The sequence below is a fragment of the Micropterus dolomieu genome, linkage group LG23, assembly GCF_021292245.1.
Source record: "Micropterus dolomieu isolate WLL.071019.BEF.003 ecotype Adirondacks linkage group LG23, ASM2129224v1, whole genome shotgun sequence".
NCBI classification, from domain to species: Eukaryota; Metazoa; Chordata; class Actinopteri; order Centrarchiformes; family Centrarchidae; genus Micropterus; species Micropterus dolomieu.
This window is the reverse complement of record NC_060172.1, coordinates 14,452,909-14,466,114: the sequence shown is the minus strand read 5'-3', so window position 1 is coordinate 14,466,114 and position 13,206 is coordinate 14,452,909. Positions and strand designations below refer to the sequence as shown.

At 40.0% G+C, this 13,206-nt stretch overlaps 1 protein-coding gene across 3 annotated transcripts in view; it reads left to right on the top strand.

Moving 5' to 3' along the window:
* acsl6 (acyl-CoA synthetase long chain family member 6) overlaps positions 1 to 13,206 on the top strand; it is a 38,188-nt gene that overhangs the window by 20,076 nt on the left and 4,906 nt on the right. For all 3 annotated transcript variants that reach the window (XM_046040451.1, XM_046040452.1, XM_046040453.1), the window contains exons 6-15: positions 345 to 444; positions 926 to 1,104; positions 2,777 to 2,809; positions 3,369 to 3,420; positions 6,133 to 6,206; positions 6,364 to 6,441; positions 9,435 to 9,569; positions 10,065 to 10,199; positions 10,848 to 10,943; positions 12,466 to 12,538. In XM_046040451.1, coding sequence (XP_045896407.1) covers positions 345 to 444; positions 926 to 1,104; positions 2,777 to 2,809; positions 3,369 to 3,420; positions 6,133 to 6,206; positions 6,364 to 6,441; positions 9,435 to 9,569; positions 10,065 to 10,199; positions 10,848 to 10,943; positions 12,466 to 12,538 — 955 coding nt within the window. The remainder of the gene's footprint in view (positions 1 to 344; positions 445 to 925; positions 1,105 to 2,776; positions 2,810 to 3,368; positions 3,421 to 6,132; positions 6,207 to 6,363; positions 6,442 to 9,434; positions 9,570 to 10,064; positions 10,200 to 10,847; positions 10,944 to 12,465; positions 12,539 to 13,206) is intronic.

Sequence of the window (13,206 nt, the reverse complement as noted above, 5' to 3'; positions counted from 1 at the left end):
ACAAGATACATGTTAACGATTTTACAGATGGTCTCCTTCACACCACAGGCCACTGATGTAAACACACACACCCACTCAAGAACTGTCGCTCATTTTTACAGAGGAACCTTTTCTGTCTTGAAAAATAAAAAATAAAAAAATAATAATAATAACAAAATGTTTCCAATGTTTTTGCTTGAAACAATAACAGTGTGTATATGTATGGCCTAAGTGTAACACAAATATAGAATTAAGTTACCTGTATACAGTGGTTATGCTGTATGTGTTTTTAATTTTCAAGTATAAAGATGCATGATTGAACTCTAACCCCAGACCTTTGACCCCTGGCTTGTGTGTGATTGTAGTGGATCATCTCAGAGTTAGCTTGCTACACCTACTCCATGGTGGTGGTTCCCCTGTATGACACACTGGGCCCAGACGCAATACGGTTCATCATTAACACTGGTGAGAACACACACATCACACGCAGACAAACTCATATCAATGCTAGCTGCCAGCCACACTAACAGACACACACACACAACAGTATTTAGGAGTGATAATCTCTTCTAAGCTTTGAGTTTGAGATGTAAATGTGACAAACTATCCCATCCTCATTGAAGGAATAAACCATGAAGCCTGCAGCTAAACAACTCACTGCACATATAGCATGTGTCTGGATTTTGAACAGCAACCTAAACCAGTGTGACTGACTGAATCAGTAGCTAAAAGCAGTGGAGCTCCCCTCACTGGTGACTGACGGCACTGTTGTCTGCTCAGCCATGATACACAGGGTTACTTCCTGGATGAAAGCTTACTGAAGGACTCCAAAAGCCATAGAAACAGTCATGATGTGATAACTCTGCTGCAAATGTGTGGCTGCTAAGCCATTAACCATAGGTCTGGTTTGGTACTAACATGCTCTTGTGTGCTTGTATCATTTCAGCTGACATCTCCACAGTCATCTGTGACAAAGTAGAGAAAGCTCAGGTGCTTCTGGATAATGTGGAGCGGAAGGAGACTCCGGGCCTACGAAGAATCATCCTGATGGATGCCTTTGACTCAGCCCTTGTGGACCACGGCAAGGGCTGTGGCGTCCACGTGCAGGCAATACAGGAAGTGGAGGTATGACATGTGGGGGAAAAAATCCCTACAAAGCTATCTGGTGAGATAATTGACTGAGTGCAAGTAATTATGCAAGTGCAAGTAACTAATCTGATATATTTTCAAGGTTTTCTGCACTCTAGCTTCATATAAAACAAGCACAATGTGTCATATCTAGAATGATTTACATCTTCTAAAATGTTGTTACATGCCCACAAATGAAATCAGGTTTCAGCTTCCTTTTATTGTTGTTCTTGAGTTCATTACCAATAACGAATAACAGCAACCACTATGGCTGATAGAGGACACATCATTGTCACCTGACTATTGACTATTCAGGGGAAGTGGGCGGAAGCAAACAAGCCGCCATTGTTTTGGTAGCATCTCCCTTGAAAATCTGCACCATAACACTGTAGTGTATGTTTCTTCAACAGGCGATCGGGATGGTTATATTGTATTTTACTTATTGTCTAACTCAATGTACTTAGAACAGTGTGCATTAGTTGGGAATGACTTTCAGCCTTGGATTCAGCGCTCTAGTGAGTATTTACAGCAGCAGGACGGTGTATGTGGAACTGACTCAAAATAAACTACAGTGGCAATGTTATGAAGGAACATGCTTTAGTTAGTAGTTTCTGGAGAGCAAAGGAGGTCTATTAGGCAGATAAATAGGCTATATCAGGCCAACATTGTTGATTTGTTGACAATCAGAAAAATACTTAGTATATTGCTTGCTTTATGCTTTAACTTCAAATCATGGAGACCGTGATTGATCCAAACATCTGGGTGTGACTGTCAGTCAGTCAAAACAAAAATTAAGTTTAGATCTGATCAGCACATGATCAAAAAAATTTGTTTGTTAGGCATGTTAAGAGAGATCTTTATCTATTTTTATTTATCTCTTGTCTGGCTGCACAGAATCTGACAGATAAGTGGCATCCACAAGTACAAAATCGCACACAGACAACACAAAGTACATTTACAGTAATTTCACTGTTCTTTTCATTACTGTTAGTGTGGATGCTTCATTAGCTCACAGCAAGCAGACAAGTGAAAATGGTCCAGCAGATCATAGTAGTGTCTATCGCAAAGGCCAATTGTTTTGAAAGATGCAGGTTTCCTTTCATCATAACGACAAAAGAGGAAAATGTTTTGCATGCTTAAATAAAATAAAGGGTTTAATAGCACAATGAGGACATTCCATTGAGCTGCAGAAAGCCAAAACAATCACAGGAAAGTAGCTGGAAGCCATGTGGGTACATTTTTTTACACTGATCGACCTTCATGGAAGTGTGTGAACTGTGACAGTCTGATAGACATCCAGCTCATCTGGTTTACCACGTGGTTTAAAATAAATGAAAGGACTTATTGCAAATGCTGTTGAACAATAAAGCGTACACAAATGCATGGGGCTTGACAAATTTCTACTCCTAGAAATGGCTTTCTGAGCATAAATTTGCATTCCATCAACATAGAACCACAAATATTTGGCCTTTAGTAAACAAATGATATTGGATAAGCATGCTGTCCTATAAAACAGAGCTCAGAAGACATTCACTATTATTATTTACTATATAAGGAGCCATGTTGGAAAAAGCAATATAAATAATAAGCTATGACTAAGATCATTTTGATTTCATTTATGCATATGAAGTGTCCACTTGTAATATTTTCATTTTGTTTTTTCTTACAGGCTCTGGGAAGAGAGCACTACAGAAAACCCGTAGTAAGTAATTCAAAATTCAACTATACATTGGGAAAGATGTACCATACATATTTTTAGCACTGCTAGCAGCTTTTCATTGGCAATGTTGGTGGACCATTTTGGTCCAGATGGAAACATCTCAACTATTAGATGGATTAGCTAACCATAACATTTTGTACAGTCCGTGTTTAATGCTAATTTAAAAATGTTAGCATGCTAACACACTAAGATGGTGAACATGCTAAACATTACATCTTCTAAACATCAGCATGCTGGCATTGTCGTTGTGAGCCTGTTAGCATGCTGATATTAGCAGTTCAAGACTGTCCACTTTTTTTTTAAAAGTATCTATAAATTCACAAATCTTTAGGCCTCATTTACATTTTTGTGAATTTTGACAATTCAGCCTCAACCCTCTGACTACTGGGTGGTAGCCAGCTAAACTAGTAGCCAACCCTCTCATGAAAGAAAGAGTTTAAAGAGTCTAGTGACAGCTTTTTGGCAACTTACACATTAACATTACACGTACTACTGCTGGTACAATGTCAATGACTGATGACTGAATTTTTTTTCTCCACAGCCACCATCACCAGATGACCTGTCTATTGTGTGTTTCACGAGTGGCACCACAGGTAATTATTGTGTAAATTGTGGGAATAATTATTTGTTTATGGTGCTGAGAAATTCACACATAAAGCCTTGTTCACACTAACGGCGGTTTCATGTATAGTTTCGCATCATTTCACATTTGTGTGTTTTCTTGACAAAACGTGGTTTGGAGACCAGAATCGAGTGACAGAGCCGCTGTCAGCTTGTGTAGTGTGTGACCCCCATCAACGATCAGTCATGTAGCGTGAACGCCACAACGACTTCAAGACTCCCGTCAAAAGATGGCAAGTTGTGTAGTGTGAACGTCACGGCGATCAGCCGACGCTGAAAATCGTGTAGTCTGCACAGTCTGCATGACTTAAGGCTTGTGCAAGAAACAGCTGTTGTTTGTTATTATAAAGATACCAAAAAATTTCCATTTACAACAAGGAAGGGCTCTGATTCCTAGGATTATGATGATTTTTGGAGCTAGAAATGGATCAAATGCTTTAAAAGGGGGGTTGAAAAGGCAAGCCTTTACTGTAAATGAATCCAGTTTCTTCACAGCAGCAGAGTGACATAATAGCGTTAATGTAATTTGCCCTCTTTTCATTATATAATCCCGCAGCATGTCCTGACACATTCATGTGAGTGAGGGAGGGTCTTATTCCACAGCAGCAGCAACTGTGGCTGAAGCCAACAGACAGGGGAACAAAAGCCAGGCCATGTCAGGACACACTGGTGTCTGTTTACAAGAAACAGCAGCAGTAGTTGGCCACGTTCAAGGCTCCACTGAAAACGCTGCCACCTGCTGGCTGGCTGTAAGAGAGACATGAAGCAACCCAAACATGGGGTTTACTTTCCACGTCACTCTGTTATCTTTCAAAAAATCTTGTTCACGGTAAAGTCGGATGACATGTCTGGAAAGAGGAACACTAATCCTCCATCATTGTTTCAAATAAACTTTTGTGTGTGTGTGCAATGAACTTACAGTAGCTCAGAACAAAAATGGCATTTAAGTCTATAATAGGAATTACCACACAGTAATCATACACAAGAAAGACTTTTTCCGAGCTGTGACAATAGATTTTCTATTTTCTTGAAATAATGGTGGCTTCAAAACACAGTCTGGTAAATCAAGTAAATATTTAATTAAAGGGATTTGCTAAAAAAGAAACACAAACAGTATTCTCCAATTGTATTAGCTTACATGATTATTAGTAAATGCAGGTGAATTGTGGAAACGAGTTAATAATTAAAAACACATTTACAGCACATATACACTCACTGGCCACTTTATTAGGTACACTTTACTAGTACCGGGTTGGACCCCCCTTTTCCTTCAGAACTGCCTTAATTCTTTGTGGTATACTTTCAACAGGGTGTTGGAAACATTGACATGACAGCATCACGCAGTTGCTGCAGATTTTTCGGCTGCACATCCATGATGCAAATCTCCCTTTGCACCACAAGGTGCTCTGTTAGATTGAGATCTGGTGACTGTGGAGGCCACTGGAGTACAGTGAACCAGTGAACATTGTCATGTTCAAGAAACCAGTTTGAGAGGCCCAAAGTGTGCCAAGAAAATATCGAAAACACCATTACACAACCCCCACCAGCCTGAACCCTCGATACAAGACAGGATGGATCCATGCTTTCATGTTATTTACACCAAATTCTGACCCGACCATCTGAATGTCGCAACTGAAATCGAGACTCATCAGACCAGGCAACATTTTTACAATCTTCTATTGTCCAATTTTGGTGAGCCTGTGTGATTTGTATCCTCAGTTTCCTGTTCTGACAGAAGTGGCACCTGGTGTGGTCTTCTGCTGCTGTAGCCCATCTGCTTCAAGGTTCGATGTGTTGTGCGTTCAGAGATGGTATTCTGCATACCTTGCCAGTGACGAGTGGTTATTTGAGTTTCTGTTGCATTTCTGTCATCTCGAACCAGTCTGCCCATTATCCTCTGACCTCATACATCAACAAGGCTTTTTCATCCACACAACTGCTCCTCACTGGATATTTTTTGGACCATTCTCTGTAAACCCTAGAGGTGGTTGTGAGTGAAAATCCCAGTAGATCAGCAGTTTCTGAAATACTAAGACCAGCCCATCTGGCACCAACAACCATGCCACGTTCATAGTTGTTGGTGCCTCCAGAAGTCACTTAAATCCCCTTTCTTCCCCATTATGGTGCTCGGTTTGAACTTCAGCAAGTTGTTTTGACCAAGTGATTGGCTGATTTGCTATTTGTGTTAACAAGTAGTTGAAAGATTTACCTAATAAAGTGGCCAGTGAGTGTACATTATGTATGTGTGTGTACAGACAATGCATGCTGTTGTTCATCAGAACAGGTGTTAAAGTGTGCAAATGAGAACATAAATATTTATACATTTTGGAAAACTCAGTGATCTATTGAATTAAATGATATTATATATTTTGCTACCTCAAGCTCTATGTGTCAGACGTCTACAATATGCTGCTTTGTGTATCATACCTGATTGTACAATATTTAACAGCACAACTACATAATATAAATGCTCATTTGTTGACAAAAGTCGTTCCTGGGTTCTAGGTTCTAAGACATGAAATGAAAGTAAGATTCAGAGGAATTTCTTGCAAAACCCAGGTTTGTCTTTCCATGCCAGATTCCTTTTGTGTTCCCCTTGGTTGAGTGTGGGATCCTCAGGCAGGTGGAGGGGAGTTTCACCTCTGTGATATCGGTGTGTTTGTGTTTTCTGTCTGTTGACACAGGGAACCCAAAGGGAGTCATGCTCACGCATGGGAACGTGGTGGCAGATTTCTCAGGCTTCCTCAAAGTAACAGATGTGAGTGACCCAGTCTTCTTTTGTCCTTTTCCTAGGAAATGTGATTCATCAGACTGCTTTGTATTGTTTTTTTCAACCTCTGCTTTTTCATGAAGTGGCATGTCGAAAGATCATTTTGAAGGTGGCCTAATTGTTTCCTTGATTCTGTCTTCTCCAGAAAGTAATTTTCCCCAACCAAGATGATTGCCTCATTTCCTTCCTGCCACTGGCTCACATGTTTGAGAGACTTATTGAGGTAAATGGGCTCATTTGACATCTTTGACCACAGGAATGAGATAGTTATGTGTTTATGAGTTTCAAGATGAGACTAGTTGGGGCAGAGGAAGGAACTTTGTATAAAGAAGGTGGGCGTTAATTTAAGATTTCTTACTGTGTGGGAAGGAGAAAGAGAGGAAGGGAGAGTCTCTGTTCTCCATTTCCCTCTCCTTTTTTTGGTTTAGCTATCCAGCTTCATGGACGATTGCCTTTTACAGCAACTGGTGTGCATGTTGCATCATTTCCTAGCATACTGAAGCACACACACCAGTGCACATGTATACATAAATGTGTAAGAATCTTCAACCTTGCACACAAGAAGCCACATTATTGAGAGAAATCAGGTTAAGGCAGGAAATCAGAGAACACAACAGGAACCTATTTACTATAAAACCTGTGTTTATCTGCAACTGGTTCTCCTACCTTCTGTACCTCCTCCCGTAATGTATCATTTTAAGTGTATTTGTGCTGTTTTTGTTGGAACATTTGGACTTACTGGGACAGCAGTGAGTCCAAACAGGGTGTTTTACAAAGACTCTACTGTTCATCTGTGGAAAACTACTTAATTCTTTAGTTTCAGTTTTAGTCAAAGCCCTATGTGATTCCATTCATCCCACATCACTGCTGCCAAATGGTTACTACTACATACTTTCCCTGTCTGAAATCTGTCGTGCAAATGTCCTTCTGTGAAAACATTAACCACTGCATTGCCAAACTAAACCAAAGGATGACAAAATGTTCCTATATTGGAGGATTTTCCCTGTCTCTCTGTCCTGACTAGGACAGTTGTTCCCCTGAGATACAGGAAAATCCAAACATGTGCAGTGTTATCCATGTTACACAAAGATGTAAACAGTAAAGGTGCATCAGATTATCTAAGTTTTTGTCTGATAGGCATCTGTCAAAACCGTGGCTTGTAATAGCACCTCAACAATACGCAATCACATAGCCCACAGGAAGCATCAGCACTGCTGTTAACAACCCTACAGTTCACCCATTCTAGCTTTTCATGTTTGTTTTGTTTTCTTATCATCATACCCAAATGCACTAGGAGTTTGGTCATATTGGAGTGACTGCCATTTTAATCCATCCTGCTGAGAACGAGTGAAGAGCCAGTTTTCAAAAATGCTACGTTTTCCATTTTGAAGAGAAAGTTTGTTCCATGCTGTTCAGGCTTTAATAATTCAGTCATTTTATCAGTCATAAAATGTGACCTCAAAATATAACATTTGAGTTGTGCTGAGACTGCATTTTCTCCTCACATGACTCCAAGCCTTGCTGCCCTCTTTAATACTAAATCTTAGGTATTGTTTTTTCACTAAGTGGATCTTTAATTATATATATATATATATATATATATATATGTGTGTGTGTTTATGTGTGTGCCCTCACGTGTGGGTGTCATGTGCCATGTGTGTATCATCAGGTTGAACCAGCCTGGTTTGTATGCCTGCAGCAGCGTTGTCAGCGTTGTGAGACTCAGACACAGGAAACCACCCAACTTCCCCAGAAAGCCTTACATGCACACACACAAACACACCACTCCATATCTGATACCGGTGATGTCTCAATCAAAGAGAAATACGAGGGAGGACCTTGTGCTTTGGCGTTTCCTTAGACGGCTTAAGAAACAGGAAGAGGGACTCATATGGTGCATTTTGTCTCTGCTACTTGGCCAACAGCAAAAGGATGTGTGGGGAGTTAATTCTCAATCCATGTTTAGTCTGTGGAAGTGTCACATTCTGCAGATGATCTGAAAAGGGACAGTGCCTCACTGCAAAACAATCAGGAAGTTCAATTCTTTTTATTTCAGTTCACTTCAAAGAACCAGAAAGTTGTCCACCACTCACCTGGTTTAAACATTTTGCTTATTTCTGGAAAGACTATCATGCATAGAAACCAGTGGAAGAAAGTAAAATAACTTAAAATACTCAATTACAGTTTTGAGGCACTTGCACATTTCTTGAGTATTTGATTTTATGCTGGAGTTAGTAGTTCAGATTAAGACTTTACATATAAAAAAATGCTGATGTTGGCCCTTTACAAAAAAAACATTTGGGGCACCTTGAAATTATTGAAAGATTATCCTATATTTCGTTAAAAAAAGCAAAGATTGGAGAAAAGTCAAAACAATTAGTGTTGCAGAACTTTGTTGTATTCGTCTTTCCCCTCTCAATAGTCATCTCACCACCCCTCAGTTGTTGTTTGTGAATCACTGGAGGGGGCCTGAGCCCAGGTTTTCTACAGAACAATCGCCGTTTCTGAGTAGGATTTTGAATGCAGGACCTTTTACAGGGGAATTTTGACATGTTATACTGTAAAAACTGACTCATGTAAAGAATCCGAGTACTTCTTCCCCGACTGAAACAAAAAATTACTTCCACACACTAGAACCTTTATTTCACAATATTTGTAATATAATAAAATAGTGTGTAGATCTAGTGTACAGTACATAAGCTCTTCACTGTTTCTAAGAAATAATCAACCTTAATGGGGCACTTTCTAATACATCACACTATAGAACAGTGAGACATCAAATGTACGGTTCCTCTTTTTGTTCAGTGGCATGAGATTTGAGAGTGTGGGAATGAGAACCTTCACCCTTTACAACAAGTATGATGACTCACACATAAATTGGTATCTCACATTAATGCGCAACAAATGCTCACACGTTTATCAGTTATTTCCCTATTTGTGATGTAGCTCTTATTCAGTGCACAGTGTTATATTAATATGGCCACTCAGCATTCACTATCCACCAGATAATGTACAGAATTTTAAAAATATAAAGGGTTTCTTCTCTTTATTTTGTTCCTAATGCACTTTGCGTTGTTTGGAAAAGTGCTATATGAATAAAATTTACTTTACCTAAAAACACAAATGATTTAACCTGTCAGTGTTGGGACTTTTTCTGTAAAAGCTACCACAAAGCTAATGAGGTTAAGCTCACTATTTGTGTGTATGTCTCTGCAGTCTGTGGTGTACTGCCATGGAGGACGGATCGGGTTCTACCAGGGCGACATCCGTCTTCTCCCAGATGACATGAAGGCCCTGCGGCCGACCATTTTCCCTGTGGTGCCTCGACTGCTCAACCGCATGTACGACAAGGTGAGATAAAGAGAAACGGCTTTTAAAGAAACTGTTGTTCGCTTGTTCTGCTGGTGATGAAGCAAGTCATTCATTGTGAGTTGTTCTACTAAAGAAAATCAGCTGTGTTTGGGTAAACTGTCCCCTACTCCCCTAGGATTTGTGGTTTTAAAATTGAATTAAATTGTCTAGTCGTGCTTTTTTCCATCCAGTACTGTAGCTGTGGTTTAGGGATGTCATCAAGTGTTGCTTAACAACGATGACTAATGCGTTTTAATTTTGAGTTTCCTCGGAAATGCATTTACCGTAATAAAAATCTATAAATTGTAAGCCAGTTGTTACTTAGAATAATGTGAGAGGAGAAATCAGAGTTTTGTTTTTACACTTAGGGTAGTGTTACCTGCTTTCTGATCATTCTGGTGCTATTTACATAATACATATTTTCAGCAGCTGGAATGAGAAGGGTACTGTCCCCAACCAAAAGAAACACATATTTTGTCTTTGTCTCCTGTGCAGATCTTCAGCCAGGCTAACACCCCATTGAAGCGTTGGCTGCTCAACTTTGCTGCAAAAAGAAAAGGTGCTGAAGTCAGCAGTGGGATCATTCGCAGTGACAGCATCTGGGACAAAATATTCTTCAGTAAGATTCAGGTAAATAGTATTTCCTCTCCCTGAGCTAAATCTGCCACCCTAAAAACCACCCATGCTGATTTTCAATTTCTATGGATTAGGAATGGGTTGGTATTTTTGTTATATTTTATACCCTTCTGACAAAGTTCAGAGAAATGATGCAATGATCTTACTAATGCACTCCAGGCATTTCTGAGTGTCTGGCCTTGAGAGCGGTGGCACAAATGAACATCACATCTAGTTGATATTCACTGACTGGATCATTTTTGTATCAGCAAGGGTCTTTGTTTTTAGTTTTTATAGATTTGCACAGAAAAATTGCTGTCTAAAAGGAGCATATTTCCTGTCCGAACACACCCTGCAAATAGACACTGTTCACTGTAGTTTACTTTAACAAAGGTCCACTGTGACAATGACTGCTCAGATGACGTATGTGGTAATAGAAACAGACGGTTTCAGCTGCAAATTTATTTCAACTCTCATGTAAAATAACCAAAACGTTGGCAGAAAGTTGTGCGTTCATGTTGGACCCCTTCGCTCATACTAAGCTGATTGAGGAAAAAATTCATTCTTTAAAATCCAATATAAATAGCATTCCTGGATTGTTTTTAGTGCCCTCTGTATTAATAAGCGCCCACTGTATTAATAATGTGTTTCTCTGCTGTATAGGCCAGTCTGGGAGGAAGGCTGAGGATGATTATAACAGGAGCAGCTCCTACCTCACCCACTGTGCTGGGATTTCTCAGAGCAGCTCTGGGCTGCCAGGTCAGACACACACATGCACACAGAGACACACACAGAGACAGACATATTCACACACACACACACACACACACACACACACACACACACACACATTTGTACTTAGCCCTAACCCTAACCACCAGAAGTACATGCCTAACCAAAACACTTATTGTAACTGCCCTCGGTGGGTTAAGCAAGATGCAGAGAGTCTCTGCTGATGCCTTTTACGGATTTCTTTATTTCTTTCAATTCATGATGTCCAATATCTTAGTAAGCACCGTAAAAACTATAAAACTATACAAAATATATAAGTACTTTCATACACATTACTTGCGCTAAAATCACATGAAATAACAAATAATTAAATACACAAATTAAACTACACACGCTATACACATATACACAATAACCTTTAAAACACAGTGGAATAATACTTCAAAACTAAATGACTCTTCATCAATACATGCTCAGCATTAAACAACACGAACAACTTCACTTCCGCAGCACCCGCAAATAGACAATTACACTATACACGCCTCATTCCGCTTCCCAAGGCCGTTAAACTTAGGACGGGCAGTTTCCTTTGTTTTGGCTTTATTACAATCTTCAATATGTTGGCGTCTCTAGCATGTGCTCCGTGTCTGCTCGCCCCGCTATTTTTTGTGGTTTGCAACAAACCGTAAACGGGTAAGTACGGGGTTATCTACAGTCTTCACAGGGGGTATTTTAGCCTAGTGGCAGAAAATACGCTGCCCACTGTTGGACGCTACTGGTACCTGCGTGAAGTGATCTGCCCATGTTAACACCATAATAGGATTAAAAAAGCTTTTACAGATATAAAATTATATTCACTGAAATCAATACACTTTAAATGACTCCAAGCGGTCAGTTACACTTATCCTATCCTTAACCTAATCTGAATCTGCAGCTCCCTTCAACATTACAGAGCGTTGTAGTGAGTTTCAGCTCATTTTTTAGCCATCAGCTTTGCTGTTCACTGGATCACTCTCACTGCTCTCATAGTGTTATTTTCAGCCACTGCAGACAGGTGTTTACAAGGAAAAAGAGTTGGTAGAGACAAAAAAACTGAACTAAAAGAGAGTGAATAGTGGACTTAAATTAGCCAGTTTGCCAGACACATAACTCCAAATGAATGATAATGTTGCTCTGTAAATGCGAGATGTGAGAATAATCAACTCTTTGCTAACAAGTTTGCCAGATCAACTTAAAAGGTAATTGTGTGTCAGTGTTTTGTTCACAACTTGTTTCCACTGCCCCCAAGTGGCTAAAGAAAATCAGCTTTTGCAGGTTTAACCCTGAAGCAATATCTGAACCATCAAACAGCCAATTTAAGATGTGGGGATCAGGAACAGTCCCCACTCTGAAAGTCTGAAACTCAAATTAGTCCTCACAAAGACAGGAACACATTTATGTACAACCTGCATAAAGAATATGCACTGATCCACATGCTTTTAAACATATTCACACATAAATTTAGTGTGTGGTGCACTTGAGTCCTTCACGCAACATTGTCTGTGTGTAGGTGTACGAGGCGTACGGCCAGACAGAGTGCACAGCTGGCTGCACCTTCACCACACCTGGAGACTGGACCCCAGGTAAGCGTCAAGTGTTTTATGCAATGGAAAGACATACAGAAACCTATCTCTGCCCGACTTTCTGAACTTGTTTACCTAACTAGAGGCTCAGTTCAAAGGTCTAAAAGTGGAGTGGCTGAGTCATGACTCCAAGGAATAAACAACTCCCATGCTGGAATACTGTAACTGAGGTCAATATGTCTATAAAGCTGATGAACTCATTGCTGCTCCCTGAATCCCCTTGACATGAAAAAATGTTGGTGAGGTGGTCAAAATTGTCACTCGGATATTGATGTAAGTGATCAGACACTCAGGCTCCAAATTTTATAGCTCCCACTCAGTGGAAATAGAGCAAGAGTTGGGGGGTGAGGTGGGTGGAGTGTGCCCTAGACAGTAGATCAAGGCAAAAGGCAGAGGCCTGGAAGGGTGAGACTGATAGCAGAAAGAGCTGTTAGGGGTGCTTGCCAACATTAACAAACAGATGAAAAAGAAGAGCAGCTGTTGTAAGCTGCTGTTGAAACTGCCTCTAGCGTGCTGCATTGTTGTGTTAATACTCTTGGCATTAATGGTAATTTTCCAAGTAATTTCTATGGTATAGACTTAAGGCTGTTGATGAATTGGCCTGCGTGTCTTTCTCTGAAGACAGTCATCAATCAAATATTAGATTTTTAGCTGGAAATCAACCAAAA